This window comes from Lontra canadensis, unplaced genomic scaffold (assembly GCF_010015895.1).
Source record: "Lontra canadensis isolate GAN:19392208 unplaced genomic scaffold, GSC_riverotter_1.0 scaffold112, whole genome shotgun sequence".
NCBI lineage: Eukaryota > Metazoa > Chordata > Mammalia > Carnivora > Mustelidae > Lontra > Lontra canadensis.
In genome coordinates, this window is record NW_022631106.1 from 1,040,496 (window position 1) to 1,060,444 (window position 19,949).

The window sequence follows — 19,949 nt, forward strand, 5'->3', positions numbered from 1 at the left end:
CCAAAAAGTGATTTCACTCAAAAGAAAAAAATGCATCGAAGAAGAAAGTGACTGATTACTGGGAATCTACCCCAGCCAAAAGGAACAGGGCACAGCCAGGGGGATCATAGGGCCTGTGATAGGATAGGCGCATGTAAACATCTGTATTAAACAAAACCTTCATGTGGGAGAAGACCCCTGTGTGGACAAAATCAACTGCTCTTTATTTTGTTTCATCAGTTTTATTGGTCATATATCCAGGATTCATTATATAAATCTTTCAAAATAACTAGGTATTACAAGAATAGTTTACAATTCAGCTCTGATTGCACAAATACTTGACACAGGAAACCATTTTTACAAATACATATGTTTTCTTATAAGAATACTTTAATAAAGAAAATAAGTCTCTATGTGTCTTTCAGCAAATCCTATGCAGTTTTTTCCCCCCATTCAACCATCATTTTGGGTTTTCCATCCCGGCACACTATCACATCCAATAAACCAAATTACAATTTGCTGCTGCTTCTCATTTTCAACCATTATTGAGATTCGCACTGTTAAGAGTTTTTAGGCTTCTTTTTCTAATCTTTCCTGATCTGAAAGAATTCACATATTTAAGCTAGAAGAGGTAATTTAAACGCCATTCCTTCTAAATAGAGCTTGTAGCAATTGGTGCTCGGTGATCTCACTCCTCACTTAGGCAAGACCAGATAGTAGCTTTATCCCCCGCTGCACCAAGCAGGAGGGATACAGTCCTTGTATTCCATTTAGTTTCTAAACTTCAAAAACAAACCCTCAAAACAAGGGTTAAATACAAATATTAAGAAAGCTAAAACATTTGCTAATGATTAGAATAAAAAAACACGTTTAACTTCAAGGTCTCTCCTAAGCTGAAGAAGACATAAAAGAAAGGATGTGGCAGTAGTTCTACAAAATACTGAAAAACTAAAAAATGTTAATCATGTAGGTCAATGGTGTATCCCTTCCAAAGTGCCAGAAGATACAGAATTTAGATGCTAAGGCTTGCTGAACTCAGAATCTGGTATCCTTCTTATACAGTGGCTTTAAAATAGCCTAATACTCCCTTGCTCAGGGGCACCTCATCATGGGGGGGGGGGGGGGGATGGACGGTGATGGACAGATGGATGTGGATGGGGGACGGGGACACTTTGCAGAATACTGACGACGTTTACCTGAAGAGACAGGTTCCACCAGGGGAAACATTTGGCATTTATGCTATTCCTTCACTGTTACTGGAAAGTGTGTCCACTTGGCTTGTCTTACTTTTCAGGTAGCCTGAATGAAAACCAAGAGACTAGCAGTATTCTACAGTTAAGTTCCTGAGTACTACGCTCCAATTAGCCAATATTTTTAAGAGAATTCTTTAATCAAGCCCTTGTCCAGTAAGAGACTGAACAGTACGGGACTGCTGCATATGTCCCATTTCTCTTATATTGCCCTTGATCCCTCTTTCTCACCCCAGTGTAATAAACTGCTACAGGTTTTTACCAAAAGACTGTAGCAATAGTTGGAAATGAGTTATTTTGCATTACCAAAAGTGTTCGATCACATTGTAACGGGTCACATTTGCATGTAACTAGATGGCCAAACAGTGCCTACTGCAGTGATTTTGCAAATTCAGCATAGTCAATATATCCATCATTGTTCTTGTCATCGTCTCTCAGAACACCATCTATTAAGTTAATCAGTTCAGCTTCACTCATTGGTGGGGCCTGTTCATTCCCCTCCTACAAAATACAAATTAGACAATGATGAGTCGCACATTTTACTGGAAGTGTTTAGCTAATGTCTAAAATGTCTGTGCTCACGTATCCAAAAGCTCCTTCAGTGTAGCATGTGGCTCCTTCTGAGAATCCACAACCATGCATCAGATAGAGTCAATTCACAGCAATCCAATTTAGATTTCTATTTGCCAGTTAAAAAGAAAGATGCTGGGGTGCCTGGGTTGCTCAGTGGGCTAAGGTCTCTGCCTTTGGCTCAGGTCATGATCTCATAGTCCTGGGATCCAGCCCTGCATCGGGCTCTCTGCACAGCGGTGAGCCTGCTTCCATCCCACCCCACCCCCTGCCTCTCTGCCTACTAGTGATCTCTGTCTGTCAAATGAATAAATAAAATCTTTAAAAATTAAAAAAAAAAAAAACAGAAAGATGCAATCAAAGCAGGCCCTTGCTTATTTGTTGTAATAATTACTTTTCATTCTTTTCTAATTACAAAAGTAATACACATTCGCTGTAGAAACCTAGGTCTGGCTTACACAGAATTATGAGGCTCCTAATTCCCACAAACCCACAAACTCACAATCCAGGCTCTCCCAAGGGTCAGCTCTGGGCACAGCATGCCCTTGGAAAGTGCAAGCAGCCTGTCCTGGATGGCATCTTGGGGTCAGAACAAGAAGAGGAAGGTGCTGCTGACCAGGAGAACCTGTTACAATCTTTGAGGTGAAGGGCCTGGCCCTGCTCCAGAAGCAGATGCAGCAGGGCGCACTGTGCCGAGTGCGAAGCTAACACCGTTCACGTCCTTGGCGGACTCTTCCTTTGCCACCTCTCCTGTGTGCACTCTTTGCTCTCCTACAGCCACCACCAGCCTGGCCTGCCAGGACCTGCTGAATCCCAGGTTCTCTCCCTGACGTGAGTCTCTCCCAACATCCATCAGTCTGCCTCCCTCAGCCAACGATCTTCCCGTGACACTGCCATTCTGCCACACAGAGCCATTTGTGCTCCCCACTGCCTTCATAGCAAACCCAAATCTGCTCTCCTGGCAGCCAACAGGAGCACACTCACATCCCCAGCTCTGCCTCTCCTCCTCCCTATACACTGCAGTGCGGCAGAGCAGGACAGACACTTGACCTAGAGACGTAACGTCTTGATTTTAGTTCCTTCACCTTTAAGCTGGGGGAGTAACAGTGCCCGTCCTGCCGACTCACAGGCTGTTGCAAAGATCAAAAGAGCTCTCTAACCCACTTGAAAGTGCTCTGTAAATGGCTTTGTATGGAGAACTGTGTAATAGCGCACAAACCCTCAATTACTGCTGAGTCCCTCGACCCCTTGGGCCCCTGGTTCGCCACTTTCTCAAATTGTTATCAAAAAATAAACAACTTTTCCCCTCCTCTGCGTTTTAATGTGGTCTGCCTTTCAGGCACTGGTTCTCAAACTCTGGGGTGCAGCAGAAATGACTGTAGCCCTTGTCAGAGATACAAGGCCCTGGGGCTTCTGCCTCTGTAGGTCACCCTTTGTGCGAAGGGGCTCTGAACAGGCAGAATGGAGTGGTGAGCAGAAAAAGGAGATGCAGCAATACTGTTGTACAAGGACAGCACAGGTCATCAAGACTGGGGACTGAACTGCCGGGGCGGGGGGAGGGGCGAGAGGCTTTCCAAGATGCTGTCCACTGAGTCACAGCTGACCTACCTCCTTATGGACGTGCGTGATGGCTGTGGAGAGTTCTAGGCCATCAAGCAAATTATTGCCGTCATAATCATGCATTTTGAAATAATGGAGCTGCAGTTCTTGTGGGGACATCTCTGCTTCTGGTTTGTTGATGACACCTTCTAGATGCTCCATGATATGCCTAAAAACCAATAGTTAGACTCAGACCACTTGGAAACAACCCTGGGATCATGCCAAAACCTTAAGGACTGAAAAGTTCAAGATCCTAAAGCTCACCATTCCCAGAAAAACAAATAAAAAGAGTGGCAGAGCACACTCAAGGATGATAGACACAGGCAAGGCCATGAAAGGAGCAGGGAAAAAGTCAAACAGTTCCCCTGTTAAGCTGGTAAGGTTACAGGTGTTTTTCCTTCTTTATTGTTATAATGCTGCATTAACACTTTGGGGGCTAACAATTAAAAAAATGGTTTTGAGCCAATTTAAGGATAACAAATAATGTATGAGGCTAACGGGCCCAGGACAAAAGTTGCAACAAATAATTCAGTATTTAAACGTGCCAATGAAAAAAGAAAAAGGTCTGGTCAGTCAAGAAACCTTAGTTCTGTCCTGGGTTCTGCCACTACTACTTGTGTGTATGTGTGTGAGAATGTGTGCACACGCGAGTGTGAATGTGCATGTGTGTGTTGGGGGGTTGTCTGTGTATCTGTCTGTGGTGAGAGACAGACAGAATAAATTCAGACAAGTCGTTTATCCCATCTGGGCCTCAAGATCCTCAACCTGTGAAACAATGGTGGAAAAAAACTGCCTGATTTACAGATGGCTATCGTTCTATGGAGTTCTATGGAGTATCGTTCTTGAAAAATGTCAAGGAGTTGTACAAATAACAGAGGGAAGTGTGGACAGAGGGAGCCATCGCAGCTGGGTACAGGCTGCTGCTGCAGAGGGGAGGCCCTGGGACCCCAGCCCTGGCTAAATACGTACTCTTGGTCGTGCACTGTATGCTTATCCAGGCCCACGCTGCCAGGATGGGAGAAGCTGGCCCCAGGTTCCTCAGCCCTGGAACCTGGAGCACAAAAGGCCCAGAGCAGGCCGCACAGGAAGGGGGTTCTGAGCAGCCGCAGAGATCTCATGGTCGCCAGTACCTGGGAGGTGGGGAACACAGAAGGTCCGTGTGAAAACACCAGAGCTAAGGTTCTTTCAAAAACATGACACAGTGTGCTTCTGGGTAAGGAACTCAGTGAATGGAACAAGACAAAAGAAAACACGTCCAACTGGACCCAAGGCCAGCTATGCCACTAGACTGTGGGATGACCTTGGGCACTCCAAGTCCCCAGCATTCAAGTAGGGGGTGGGAGGGCTCCATGACATTTCCTAAAGTTCCTTCAGAATGCCAAGCAACTCAGGAGAGCTTAAAGGGATCTGAAGATTATTCCTGCCTATAAGAAGCTTACAATTTGGTAAAATGTTTCCAATGGAGAACACTAAAAAAGGCACAAAGTGAGGTGTCCTAAAGAACAATAAAACTGAAAGTTTAGAGGAAGAAATTTCCTCTGGGTGAGGGAAAGATCAGGGAAGGCTGATGGACCTGGGGATACTTTCGGGCCTGGATAGATGAGTACGCACTGGACGTGCGGGGACTGAAGGACTAAGGCAATGGTGTGAGCGAGAAGCAGGTCAGACAAGTGGGAAAGAAACTCCAAGTGGTTCAGTTGGGAGGAGCCTAGAGGGTATGAAGCAGGCAGAGCAGTGGACAAAGGGCACATAGATTGACCAGGCCATATGGGATATGGCTTCACATGCTAGGCCAAGGAGGCTGGAGGATGAATGCAGAGCCACAGAGGATTTGTGAGTGGGAGAGCAGACAGAGCTAGGTTTCAGAATGGCTCATCCAGCGGCACAGTGCGGGGAAGGTAATTAGTGGAGCAAGACCGGAGTAGGAATGTGGTCGTTAAGGTAAGCAATGAGGCAGGTCATACGATGAGGTAGGTCACATGAAGGCCTGCACTTAGGGACATAGAGCAAAGACTATTAAACCCTGCCTCATTCATCTCCCAGGACTGCAACATACACAGTCCAACCACTGTGGAAAATTCTCGAAAGAAGAATTACATAGACATTAGGAGGCCATCAAGTACCCATGGAGTTTGGAGAGAGCTGGAACTATGGTCAATAAGAAATAGTCAGCGCCCCTACAAGCTCCTGAGGGCAGGAGTGCTTTGTTCCCAGGATTCTCCACCAAGGCTCAAGCAGGCCTCCACTAACTCTGTTAAACTGAAATTCCCAGTCCTTCCGGAGACTTACAGACTGACCTCAAAAAGGAAGGTGAAGGACAGCCAAGAGACCTCCCACCAACACAAAGACTACACATTCACCTCCCAAAAGGTAGTGCAGATTCTGCTAGTAACAAGGCCAGTGATTTCTAATGGGCCAACTATAGCCACCACCCCAAACTGATAGCAGTAAAGAGAAAGCTTAAGGTAGGAATCATTCCCTTGCACCCACCTCACACAGAGCTGACTCCAAAGCTGCTGCTACCTCCACTCCCTGCACCTGTGGCTGAGAAGTAGTTATGTTGCACCCATCCCAAAAGGTGGGACTCTGGGAGAATGTCATCCCTACAACATTCAGGAATGTTTCCCAAACCCATTTTGCCTATCAGCAGCATCCCCTCCAACAGTCCCCTCCCTAATGGAGCAACCATCACTGGGATATAACTTCCAGAAGGCCAAAAAGCAGCATCTAATCTTACTACCGTATAGAGACATCATAATGCAATGTCAAACTTAACAATAAGAAAAGATTTTTAATATACTTTAAATAAGAGCAGACTGCTGAAGTCTGAAAAGAATAATTTTGAAAGCAAAAAAGTATATGTATATTTCATACATAAAACAATGACTAAAAACTGTTAAATATTATTTTCTGAATTACGAGATGTGATTCCAATTTTTCTACTTACTTTTCTATGAATTCTAAAGTTTCTACTAAAAACATGTTTTCTTTACAAATATGTATTTAATGTAATTTACCCCCCATAATTTTGTTCCAATACGTATGGATGGAATAAAAAAGGGGGCTTTCATTTAATTCTCATCTCTAGAAAATAATTCAGGAACAGAAACTACATTTCCAGTTTTATCAAATAAAACTGTCCAGACCCTGACAAGGCCACTGCCACTGTACCTGGTACCTGAAAAAACAAGGTCTCAAGTTACTCCTCGCAGTGACTGTCCGGCCAGCACGGAACAGCTTGGTCTAACCACCTATCTGGAAGTTCTGGGACAGGAGAGACCAGAGAGAGAAGCTAGTTCCTCCCAAACCCCGTAGACTCATGCACAGTAGACATGTCTTTCTCCAGCAAGCCTTCTTCAATTCCGAGTCTGGCTTAAGCATTCTGCTCATATGCTTCCCAGTGCCTCCCTTCAGAAGGGTCCTGTCTGACAACTGTTGTGAATGAGACCCTGAAAACTGCCTGATTACTTGTAAGTGCTACTTGTTGGACTGAGCTCTATGAGGGCAAGGACTGAATCCACATTCCTAGCATCAGGCACAGTGCTTGGCAAAAAGGCTGGTGGTTCTCAGCCTGTGTGCCATGGTCCTTAATGGCTGGGAGGATTCCCACCTTCACAGATATGCTGCCAAGTTTTGATATTAATGTAACTGAGCATAAAGAGCATACAGTCTTTTTTATGGGAGATCTCTGTCAGACAGTTGGGTGATCAATGAACCCATAGCACCTAAAACCATATATAGGATAAAACCTCTAATTCCTATAACCATATAGTTGGAGGTTTCATGTATCAAATTTTGTGTGTGTGTGTGTGTGTGTGTGTGTGTAAAGGAAGGACAGATTCTACTTAAGTAACACCAAAAAGCAACCAAGTGATAAGTAATATAATAACTATGGGTCCACATTATCCCTTCTTCAAGAGAAGCAGAAGAAAGGCCAAGAACCACTGGTTTTGAACATGCCCATCTTGGTTCACTGTAGCAGATTTCTAACAGAACACAAGAAAAGCCCAGTCTACACCCGATCTACAAACACGGAGGAGAAACTCTCCCTCCAAGTGCTACAACAAAAACAGGGAATCTGTCACCTAACAAATTAAACTGTCACATTCCAAAAGAAACATAAGCAACTCCCTTTTGCCTGAAGAACATGTTGCATCACCCATACTCCAATGACTTAGTTCAAGACCATGAGCAAACAGCCTGGTAGATAAGCCCCAGCAGTTCCCGGGCTCACTGCCTTCTCTGAGAAATTATAAAGACCACAAATTATTTTATATGTATATATATACATGTACATATGTATATATATAATATAAATATAATAGAGAAATTATAAAGGCCAAATTATTTTCAAAAAGGGATTTTTTGGGGGGAAAAATCCAAAGGAGAGGCTTCTGAAAGCAACTTCAGAGCCCAAACCATATTTGAGACAACCCTCACAAGGAGGAGCCTCAGTCCCGGGAGGAGAGTGCCAGGCCATGCTCAGTGGTGGGTCTTTTGCAGTGCCTGGAGTGTAACAGGGCTCCCCTTGCTGATCCAGCAGCCTGTTCCAGGCCGGAGTCTTTGTTCCCACTGTTCATTAATCTGTCCTCCCTCTCCCTTCCAGGCCCCCTTCACAAGTCATCTGGGGCTTCTTCCAGCCACACCAGCGATTCTTCCTCCCACCTTAGTCAGCAGCCTCTCAGACACACAGTCACAAACTGTTCTCTTTCCCTCCCTCTATGAGGGCCAGGAGCCTATCTTATCTGTCCCTCCCTTACTCTGTCACAACGAGCTAAACTGCCCCCAGAATAGCACACCTGCACATCTGATTCAGGGCACTGGGTTCTGGCATCCAGATATGTTGTTCCCTATTACAGATCTGGCCCAAGCTGGAAAAATAACTTCCTTTTGGAGCCCTCCCACTAGGGCTGGCCTGGCCTGGCCAGCATGGCCCACCATCTCCTTCCATTGTGTCATTTGCCCTATCAGCATGTAAGAGTTTGGAGACAGCCTTCCTCCCATAAAGACTGTGGCAGCTGTTAGCAGATTTTCTCTCATGCCAGTGGCCCTCAAATAATTCAAACTCAAAGCAGCCATACTCACCAATATCCAGACATCCTGTACCCAAAATCAGTGCCAAAGAAAAACTCTGAACAATACTTCCCATTTACCACCGCTTTGGTCCTGGACTGAAGGCAACAAAAGAACAAGGTTCCTAGGCCAAAGAAATTGTTACATGGCTTGGAGGGCAGAGGGGAGTTGAAAACTGGTTCTGAAAAGCAGGGCATTCAATAACTTGATCTATATATGTTTATCTGGGGAGCCCATGAAGCGGCCAAGCTTCATTTATGCATTCAACCAACACACTCTTTACTAACAGCCTGGTGCCACACAAGGTCCTGAGGGCAGAACACTGACCCAGATGGGCCCTGTCACAAGCATTACAGCCTGGTAGAAGAGAGAGACCAGTAAACAGACATCTGCGGAGTACCACAAGAAACCCCAGCCTACACCCGGAGTAACACATGAAGGACAAGAAGGATGTTTTCAACTAAAATGTAGTACTTCAGGCAGAAAGAAAACAATGTAACCGACATCTGAGCCTCTAAGAAACTTGGTCCAATTCAGGAACTAAACAAGGCTCCATAAGGTTGAAGACACAGTAGAGGCAGATGGAAGGATATGATTAGCTTGTCTGAATAATTCTGCAGGCTGGCCGGGAACTGAAATCTGGTACTCTAGGATACGCAGAACTATACCTGGTCCATTTGATAAGGAGGTTTGTGTGGCCAGAGGAACTAATCCATCGGAGCGGAGTGGGGAAGAGAACTAGAGTAAGGCAAAAAGAGGAAAGAGATAGTTCATCAGGGGCCTATATAAGCTCTGTTTTAGAGCCTGGAAGAACAATGAGAATCCTCTGAAGGACGGAAAGGGAATGGGGGAAGGCGTCTGGTGCCACGACCAGTTCTGTGTTTTAAGATCTCGCTGTGGCTTTCCAGTACATTACAAACTACAGGGGATCAAGAGGTGCTGGGAAGAAGTCAGGAGGGTGCTGAGGTAGTCCAGGGGCAATGGGGGCCTGAGCTAGCTGCAGCAGGGAGACTGTGGACCAGGGGCGAAGTGGAAATACCTGCGAGTTGTTCGATGGATTCGACTGAGTGGGTAAAGGGGTGCCGCGCAGGAGGGGAGAATGACGCCCAGGATTCTGGCTCGGGCGCCGGCTGCAAGTGGATACAAGAGGAGGTCCGCTCCCCTGCCTTCCACTCGCCCCGCCCGGGACCCATTTGTCTCCATCCCCCAGATGGGATACCGGCAGGCGACAGAGATTAACGCCGCAGGCCTCCGTGCAGGTCGTCCGAGAAGGCAGGGACTTCTTGGCCCCAGCCGGACCCATCTGGCTTCGAAGCCCCCGGCGGCCTCTGTTCCAGCAGAGAGTCTCTTCTCCCAGTCGGCTAAGCTTCCTGAGGCAGCGACCCCCACCCAGGCCGCTGCCGTCCCCCGACATGAGCCCCGGGGCCGCGAGCCGGGAAGAGGGGCGCCGGGATCCCGCCCCACTGCGGAGCCCCTGAGTGCTGCCCCACCGACCTCATTACCTAGGTTGGGGTCACGAGCCTCAGAGGCCGAAGGCCGGGCCCCAGGTGTTACAGGGTTCACTCACCCTCACTGCCCTGTTTCCAGTTCTTCTTAGACGCGAAGGCTTCCAGCATGAACCTCGCCAGCCCCCGTCCCCTGAACGCTTTACTTGGCCCCGCCCCCGGCCTGACTCTCTGGGCGCACGCGCGTTCCCTTCTGCCCGCCCATTGGCGCCAGAGAGCCCCGCCTCTTCCCGGCGCCCGGCTGTGTGGACCGCTGGGGTGATTCCACGTGTAAAGGGCTCAAGGCCATCAAGGGCCAGGCAGAAGCAGTTCCTTTGCTTGCCTTCTCTAGGGCGACAGTCGGCTTGGGTCCAGATTGGGCTACCTGAACCGACAGGGTGTCAGCAGGTTGCTGGCAATGTAGGAATGTAGTCCGGCGTGGGACGGAGGATGGTTAATGCTACAGCTGGCTTCCAGTCTGCCTCCACCTTTACAGGTTCCTTGGTTCCTCCCACGGCAGGTTGGGAAGAGAGATCATAGGAATTCTAATTCTTCTCCTGATGAAACGCCTAGAAGAGGTTGGAGCCAGCCACGGATCCTGCGATTCCAAGACTGGCCTGCTTCCAGCCTCTGCTTGTTGTTTTCCACAAGCTGCATCATCTGCAGTACCTTTCACTGGTATTGTACGAGTCCCGCCAAGATTTTATGGGCAGCCCAGTTCAAATACCACCTAACTTGTGCAGTTTGTGGAATCACCTGCTATCTTAGTAGAAGACAAAGCACTTCAAGAAAAAAAAAAAAAAAAAAAAAAAAAAAAAAAAAAAAAAAAAAAAAAACAGGGCGCCTGGGTGGCTCAGTGGGTTAAGCCTCTGCCTTCGGCTGGGGTCATGATCTCAGGGTCCTGGGATCGAGCCTGACATCGGGCTCTCTGTTCAGCAGGGAGCCTGCTTCCCTTCCTCTCTCTGCCTGTCTCTATGCCTACTTGTGATCTCTGTCAAATAAATGAATAAAATCTTAAAAAAAAAAAAAGATGCAAGCCCCACGCGCATAATGCAGTTCTTACAACTTTCTACTATACAAGACTGTTGTTCCATGAAGATCTCTGACCAGATGGGTAAATGAATGTGGGACTGTCATTTTTTAAGTCCCCTATCCCACTTGTGTTCATGAAGATACATACTTATCTTTCATGTGAGGCTGGATCCAGAAAGGGAGAGACTGGGAGAGAAAGAAAGAGGTTAAGTAGATGATCCCAGAATGCTCCCTGCATTCTGCTTTAGGACATCAGTGCCTTGAAAGTTGGCCAAGGTAACTGCCATTGACAGTGCCTCCTCATTCCTTCTCCCATCTTCATCTGAGACTGAAATCTGTCATCCCGCTCCCAGAGAAAAAGCCCAGGATCTCAAAGTCCCTGAAGAAATCCTGTTAATTCAAAGCCCCGTTCTTTCCTTACTCTGAACTTGACCTAGTTCATTCTTCAGCCTTGCACCTGCCATCCATCCGTTCTTCCATGTGCTCATTTATTCATTGATTCAGTAACATTTCTTGAGTACTTCTTATGTACTAGACACTGTGCTGAAAGTGACCAGATAGACTGTTTTATTTAGACATAGTCTTGAGCTCTGATTCTATTTGCCCAATGCTTCCACTTTTTCTGTGGATATTAGCCTCTATCGTGTCTCTTGAATTAGAAACTGCTCCCTCTCTAACAGACAATTCCCATCATCATCATACAAGCTAGCTCTCATTTCCTCTGCACCATGCTACTGAAACTACTAACTCCATGCAAATTCAGTGGTCCCTTCTCTGTTCTGTTTTGACTTGCCCTCTCAGTACTATTCAAGACTGTCATCCACTCCCACTTTGAAACACTTTCTTCTCTTGTTTTCTGACATCATGCACTCTTAGTCCTCCTACCTCACTGGCTATTCTTTCTTGGGTTCTTTTCACTAGATTATCTTCTGCTCAATCTATAGATATCAAAGAGCCCAGGGATGGTTCTATCCTGAGTCCCCTTTTCTATCTACCCACTCTCCTTATATGATTTCATCTAGTTCTATGGATTTAGGTACCATGTATAAGCAGGTGACTTCAAATTTTTCTTTACTGATGACCTCTTCCTATAATTCCTAATTCCTCAAAAAAACCCTGCATACTTGACATCTTTACATGAATGTCTAACTGGCATCTCAAAACTTAACTTGGCCTCCTGCCAAATTAATTTTCATCCCCAAACATGTACCTTTCTGTTTTGTCCACATTAGTAAATATCACTGCCACCCATTTAGTTGGTTAAGCCAAAATTCTAGGAGCTACTCTTGTTTTCCCCCAGCTCTACTGAAGTACAATTGGTATCCATGAAACCATCATCAGCTACCTAGACTACTGGGAGAGCTTCCTAACTGACCTTCCCTCACACCTTCTCATCCCCATTCTAGTCCATGAGCGAGAACACACATTAACTTAAGCCATTTTGTGGGTGAATATTCTGTAGCTTGTAGCCGAACCCATTCCTAACAGGCAAACAATTCAGTACCACAAGTAGGACACTAAAAACAGACACTAAAATATGGAATCAGCTAATGAAGTTTATGGTAGCCAGTGGTGAAGCCTCTATTCCAAACTGGAAAGTTGGTGACTAACTTGCTGAGCCTTAGTGCAACAAACCATGGTCACTTGCTGTGCCTTGGATACAGACCGCATGTCAACCAACGTTGTGTTGTAGGGAGAAATCTCAGGAACAATATGAAACATTAGTGGTGGTGGCTTTTTTTTTTTTCCCTTCAGTAGCTTTCAGCAAAGTCCTTTGAGAGAGTGACAAATTTAGATTAGAGATATCTGATTTGAAAGCAGAGATTAAAAATAAGGCCTTGGTAAAAAGGAACTCCTTACCGGCAGCTTACAACCTAAACTGGTCAAGTCCCACAACCTGGAGCCTCACTGGTTTGAGATAATTTTTTTTGTATACCCAAGCTGAAGCCAGCACAAGTGGAAACAGGGCAGAGGCCGCTTTATCAGAAGATAAGCTTGAGGGACACCTGGGTGGCTCAGTGGGTTGGTTAAAGCCTCTGCTTTCCGCTCAGGTCCTGATCCCAGAGTCCTAGGATGGAACCCTGCATCCGGCTCTCTGCTCAGCGGGGAGCCTGCTTCCTCCTTTCTCTGCCTGCCTCTCTGCCTACTTGTGATCTCTGTCTGTCAAATAAATAAATAAAATCTTAAAAAAAAAAAAAAGAAGATAAGTTGAGGCTCAAGGTAGCAAAAACAGACTTGAGGGGGCATCTCTCTCTGCAGCTGTTGTTTTTAATTCTCAACTGTAAGCACACAAAAAAGCAGCCCCTCGAAGACTTAAATAGTCTAATGCCTGGTTTGCTGGTTTTGCAAAAATAAACACTTGAGGTATACACAAGAAACTAATAAAAGAGAACAGAAGTGAGAATAAGACCTTAATTTGATTTGCTTTGATTTTTTTTTTTTAATCAAGAGAAGTGTTACCTGTTTGGGAATAAAGAAATTTAAATCTTTAATTAGGAAGTTATTTAAAAACTATGCAAGTTATTTAATTGTGATTACTCATGCATGGAATTGACCAGAAGCCTAACAAATGATTGTGGGAATCATCTGTGCCCCTAAAATCTCAAGCCTGGTCAACCTTGGTCTGTTACTGTTTAACCCTTAGGGCAATCCCTGGATTCCTGAATTCCTTCCAACAGGGAGTAGGACTCAAATACTGAGCATTTTGCACAACCCAAGGACTGAAGTGAGGGGCCACCAGATTCCCCAATGAAAAACTTGATGTACTGCCACAGAAGAAATCCCTTGCTCTAGCTGTCTAGCATGGATGGAGGTGGGTTACTGAAGGGGCTATTTTCTGCTTTTCATTCTTTCCACCCCCTACCACCCCCAAGAAGGGAACTTTGTTTGTTCACATTGTGCATTGGGAGCATTTTGATACATTTTATTTTGTACGGTTATAGAGGAAGGACACACTCCTGTTTTCCTTTACTCAGAAACAGGATACCTCTGACACCAGGTATGTAGGTTTTCTCCCCACACCAAGCAATCCTCTGCTCTGCAACACCAGCTGAGTGTACCATAATGCCATTCAATTCTGACACTAACTGGACTTGGTGCAGACCCCACAGTTTAAGGGCTCAGTCCCATAAGATTGCTCCCCACTTCCGATGACAGTCACAAGTAGTAGGTCCCCAGGCTACCTACAAGGTCTGTCCGACTTGGCTCAAACTGGAGGTTCCCATGACCCCCCTCCTTGGACTTGATCATTTGCTAGAGTAGTTTCCAGAACTCAGGGAAATGCTTACTTGTGTTTGCCAGTTTATTATATCATAAAAGATACAGATGAATAGTCAGATTTGGTAATACAGAGGGTGAGGTCTGGAAGGGTCTCAAGTGCAGGAGCTCCTGTCCCTGTTGAGTGGGTGTGTCTGGCTCCTTTGACTCAATATCATTTTGAGATTCATCTATAGTGTGTGTAGTTTTAGATCATTCTCTTTTCTGTATGCTTATTCTATTCTACTGTTTATGCACATCTGGGTTTGAGGCTATTACAAATACCACTGATTTGAATGTTGTAGAACGTTTCTTTTATCACACGTCTGTTCACTTCTCCGTCAGGTGTCTACCTCAGAATAGAAACTGCTGGCAGTCAGGAACACAGATGTTTGGCATTATCAGATACCACCAAATGTTTTCCCAAGTGGCTGTGACAATTTATACACCAGCAAGATCATGGGACAGTTCTGTTGTTCCCCATTCTCCTAACACTTGGTACTGTCTTTTGCACTTTAGTGGAGAAGTTAACCATTAGCTTGAGTCATCAGGCCACGAGCAACCACATTTGGACCTGAAAGAGGGGCCTGCACCCCGGAGAACCTGGACCCCATGCTGTCTGTGGGAGCTGGGTGAAATTTTAGGATTATCTCCTTTATGGAGGAGTGAGTATGTCCCATGCAAAATGTGCGTATGGGAAAGGGGCGTGTGAGTGGGTTATAGGAAACCAAAGAGAGCTGCATCATGCCGACTCTGGTGACTTATACTGGGTGGTACCCCGTTTCAATTGTCCACCCTCTTCCTCCTGTCAGTCTCTACAATAAAGGCTACAATACTCACTTTTCTGTCTTTTTGGCAGCTAGATGGCCACGTGACACAGTTCTGGCAGTGAGACACAGGGAAACTTGGGAAATCTTCTGCAGTTCTGATAAAAGGGCTAAATGACCGGTGCAGACCTTTTCCCTTCTTCCAGCCCCGAGTGGGGATGTACCCCCTCAGCAGTCATCCTCATCTGTTGGAAGATGTCAGGGAGAATTTCAGAAAGGCTACCCTAGGGCTCTGGGGCTGCTGAATCAGCACCAGTGGCTGCTGCCGCCAGATATCCTATTAAGTGGGGAGAACTCCTATTTGCTTAAGCTACCCTAAGACCGTCACTTGCATTCCAAAGCATTCCTAAGGGATACAGAGGCCAAGGGAGATGTGGCCTGAACAGAATTGATCAAGGTGGGGTCACTGGGGGCTCAGGGAGCAGCTAATGAGGCCGGCTACTCAGCAGGAGCTGCCTGCCACTCCCCCTGCTTGTGCACTCTCACTCTCTCTCTGACAAATTAGGAAAACCCTTTTTTAAAAAAATCTTGTATTTGAAAAAGTAATCAATCAATCAGTCGATCCCCTCTCTCAGTCACCAGCTCTTCCTCCTGTGGCTGGCTGCTATTAGTGACCATACCAGGGCAGAGTTGGGGGAAGACTGGAGAATGGTGGGGTTAAGGAAGTTCCTACCCGACTGGTACAGAAAGCTGGCTCTTCCTCCCCTTCTCCATTTGATACTGATTCACTCACGGTGCTTCTGTGTGGCTTCCCAGCTGGGTCCCTCACGACAGTCTCCTTGACACCTCCCTTTCAGAAAGCTCCTGGTCCTCTCTCAGTATCTGCTTTCCCTAGCACCCCAGCAAACACTCTTCTGTGCAGGATCCCTTTAAAGATGATCCCTAGCTGGTTCAAGGGCTCATGCCTTGAGAGCATGAGAGCGCAGGACAGTGTCCTACAATCCCCACGTGTTTTCTAGGAGATGACAAGCCCCTGGGAGCCCAATATGGGACCTGAACAATGAGAAACAGTACTGAGGGTGACCTCTAGGGCCTAAGAGCATCCTTAAGGAGTCCCCAGTCCCCAGCATGGTTCAGCAAAAGGAGGCAAGGATTCCCAAGCACTCCCAGGGGTCAGGTGTAACAGCAAAGTAAACCAGGTGAGAGCTTGGGACAGGGATGAGAAGAATGCAAAGTACATCCACTTGACAATAAGAGGCCATGGCAAAGCTCTTGACATTAGTGGTACATGCAGAGAGCACAGGGGGGTGACTGTCCTGGGCATACTTGTCTTCAGAGCCATTCCTCTGTCTTTTTGTGTTTTGCATCACAAGGGGGCTAGCCCAGCAAACAGCATTTCCTAGCCTCTCAGATCAGTTGCCTTCTGCTGGCTCTGCTAATAGAGGACACCAGGAAGGGATCTGAGGGTGGAAAGGAGAAAGAAGCTCCTTCTACTGGCAATAAGCTCCTGTGACCTCACCTTCATTGATTTCCCCATCCTAATTCCCAAGGTCCTGTATGTTCTTAGTCAATGCCTCAGGTTCCTCATGAAGGACGCGATGCGTTTATAAATTCATCTTAGGTGGTGATATTGGTTTCCACAGTATCAGACACTGCATCTGGATTTTAGCTGCTTCTAAGAGAAAAGAGACTTTTTAAAAGACACTCCTAGAGGCTCTGACTGTGGTTTGAGCTAAGAATTTAAAATTCTGGGTTTGTGGCTTTTTTCAATTTAACATTTTTTTTTTAAAGTAGGCTCCATGCCTAACATGGGGCTTGAACTCACGACCCTGAGAACAAGAGTCACATGTTCCACCGACTGAGCCAGGCAGGCGCCCCTAATTTTTTAAAAGCTCCTTATACTTAAAGTCATGAGAACCAGCCAGCCTATCTTACACTCTTTGTGTTCCTCATTCCATCACAATGACCCATCACTGTTCCCAAGAAGCACGAGTACCTCCGAGTGCACATGCAGACATTCCAAGGGGTGCCCAGGCACAAGTAGTTCTAGAGATTACTCTCTAGGCCCTCTGTTTTCATACATGCATTCTTTGCTAAAATTGACCTGCCTGACAAGGACCTGAATTAGAATCTGAAGCCACCTCGCTTTTCCAGCATCCCCTTTGGCGATCATGATCCCTTCCCCACTTTGAACAATGAAATGCACCCTGCATTGTACCCAGATGCACTATCCCAGGATTCACAAAGCTCAGGATAACCACAAAAGGGGTCGTTCAAACTACTGATGCTACTAAAATCTGCTTTAACTAATGCACTGGGGTAGGGCTTCATCTTTCTCCTCTTATTCCTGTTTCTGATAAGAGTGAAACACCGTGGAGTTCTGGATTCTGTTGGATGTTCTGAATTCAGGCATACCATACATGGGGGTGGTGGAGATGATGGCCATCCGGATTTAACGACTTCGCTTCTTCCATCCCTGACTATTATCAAAGAACTCACAGCTGCTGGTGAAAACTCCCACGACTGTTGATTTCTCAAACTTCTCAGTAGATATACCTTCCCCCATGGGTATATATAACGATATAGCATTATAATGGTAATGTCAAACACATTACCATTTCTTAATATCCCTTTTATCTCCTCTCCTCTGCCATTGCGTTGTTTTTGTTTGGGATTTTTGACATTAGTTCTTCTGGATAAACTTTCTCTTTTCTTCAGTCTTAGACTACTACTACTTCTTCTTCTTCTTTCTTCTTTCTTCTTCTTCTTCTTTTTTTTTTTAACAGCAGTACATTTACCGAAATATTAGATCACCCTGACATCCCGTATCTCTTGAAGGTTGTTGTGGATTTGTTTCTCTTACTTGAACACTTGCATTAAAGATATTCTCAATTGTGGATTTTTATGTGGCAAACTTCTCATAACATGCCTGAGATCATTTTTATTACTGTCTCTCATTGAAATGAAAATTTGGCTGTGTATCAAACTCCAGGTTCACAGTTCTTTTCCTTTAGTACTTAAATAAATAAATACAGGATCATAAGAAAAACTATAGGACCACAAAAAAACTATATGAAAAGGCAATCAATACCTAATCATGATTAAAAAAAACACCACAAAATTTTCAGCAAACGAAGAATAGAAGGGCAATTTCAATCTGATAAAGGGCATCTGTTCAAAACCCTCAGTTAATTTTTTATAGTAGAAGACTGAGTGTCGTTCCTCCAACATCAGGAACAAAGCAAGGATGCCCACATTCAACTGTCTATTCACCATTACACTAGAGCTTCCAGCCACTGCTGGAAAAGACACCCAAGGCATGCAGATTGGAAAGGAGAAAGTAAAACAGTCCTTGTTCACAGACACATGTGCGTGATCCTTGATCACACACATTGAAAACCCTAAGGAATCTAGAAAAAAGCTCCTAGAATTAAATGAATTTAGCAAGACCAAAAGCAGTACACAATAATCAATGGTATATCTATGTATTAGCAATGAATACATGGAAAATGAAATTTTAAAAATACCATTACAACAGCATCCCAAAATATGAAATACCTAGGGATAAGTCTTTCATTAAGTATACTCTTTTTTTTAATAGTCTCAGAACTTTATTATCTGAAATTATTGTGGTCCAGTCCTGCTATGTCTATTCATATGACTGTCAAGGCATAACTCAAGAGACATTTAGGTACCTGCATGCAAATGGTATACTTACTTATTTTAAAGAGAAATTAGACTCTTAGACTCTAGACTCTGTTAGACTATTAACAAGAGGGGATTTAAAAGAGGGGAGGGGAAAACTAAAGACACTCAAGGAATAGGAAGTGTTTAGAGTTTTTGGTTTGCTCTTTGGGTAGGAGGAGGCTAGTAGTTCAGCTGACATCTGGCAGAGTCTAGCCTATGATGTATGGCTTTTATACAAGATGTCTGGGGAAAACAAAAGAAACAGTTTTAGCCACTGATAGATCGTTCTGATGAGTTGGAGATATTAATTGTGGAATATTCATGCCAGGCTTGACACTATGTTAGATCAGGTCTATACCATTTCCCTCCTGAGAATTTCTTAGCTCTCACTCATGGTGATTATATCTTTCTGCATTTTGTGATTTTAGATGATGAACTCATCTTTAGTGGTTTTGTACATGGGAATCCTGCATGGCCCAGATGGAGGGGGTGTTTCTTCAGAGAGATTTTATGTTTGCTTCTCTCTGTTTGGTATCCATTTTTAAAGTTAATTTTTCAACCCGCAGGCCCCCAGTTTCTATAGGCAGTGTAAAACTGAATTCTAGACCTAAATAAGAGCAGACTGATACTACAAGTTCTTAGGAGAACATTTTTTTTCCCCAATCAAGAGGCTGGGCTAAGAGATACAACTTCACTCTTTGTGCATTTCTGCACATTTCATTTTTGGTTCATACTTTCACCAAAGGTATAGCCCTTTGAGAGTCCTGGTTTTATGCAGAAGTGTCAAGTCTCTTTATTTTTGTTAATCCAAGGTCTCCTCTTTTGTTGCTACAGGTCCATTCAAAAATGCCTTGGTTCTTGAGACTCGTAAACTCCTGGGGTTGGAGGGGCTCCAAATCAACTCATCCAACATTCCCTCTGCCCCTCCCCTTAACTGAGCTCCCTCTTAATTTTTGACCACTGAGAATGTTCCCTACCTTCTGTGAGCTTAGCTCTCCAATCAACTGAAAGTTGAATTAAAAAAAAAAAAAAGTTTTATTTATTTATTTATTTAAAGATTTTATTTATTTATTTTACAGACAGAGATCACAAGTAGGCAGAGAGGCAGGCGGGGGTGGGGGGAACAGGCTCCCCACTGAGCCGAGAGCCCAATGCAGGGCTCCATCCCAGGACCCTGGGACCATGACCTGAGCCGAAAGCAGAGGCTTTAACCCACTGAGCCACCCAGGTGCCCCAAGTTTTATTTATTTTAC

The 19,949-nt window shown here is 45.1% G+C and overlaps 1 protein-coding gene across 1 annotated transcript; it reads right to left on the reverse strand.

Annotated features, from left to right (window-relative positions):
• Nucleotides 1-201: 201 nt before the first annotated feature.
• On the reverse strand, nt 202-17,455 carry MCFD2 (multiple coagulation factor deficiency 2, ER cargo receptor complex subunit). The gene is made up of 5 exons (XM_032840433.1): nt 17,425-17,455; nt 10,039-10,229; nt 4,368-4,528; nt 3,408-3,567; nt 202-1,730 (listed from the first exon to the last, which is right to left on the reverse strand). The coding sequence occupies exons 1-5, from the start codon at nt 17,453-17,455 to the stop codon at nt 1,599-1,601; spliced, it is 675 nt and encodes a 224-aa protein (XP_032696324.1). The 3' UTR covers nt 202-1,598.
• Between the last annotated feature and the right edge of the window lie 2,494 nt (nt 17,456-19,949).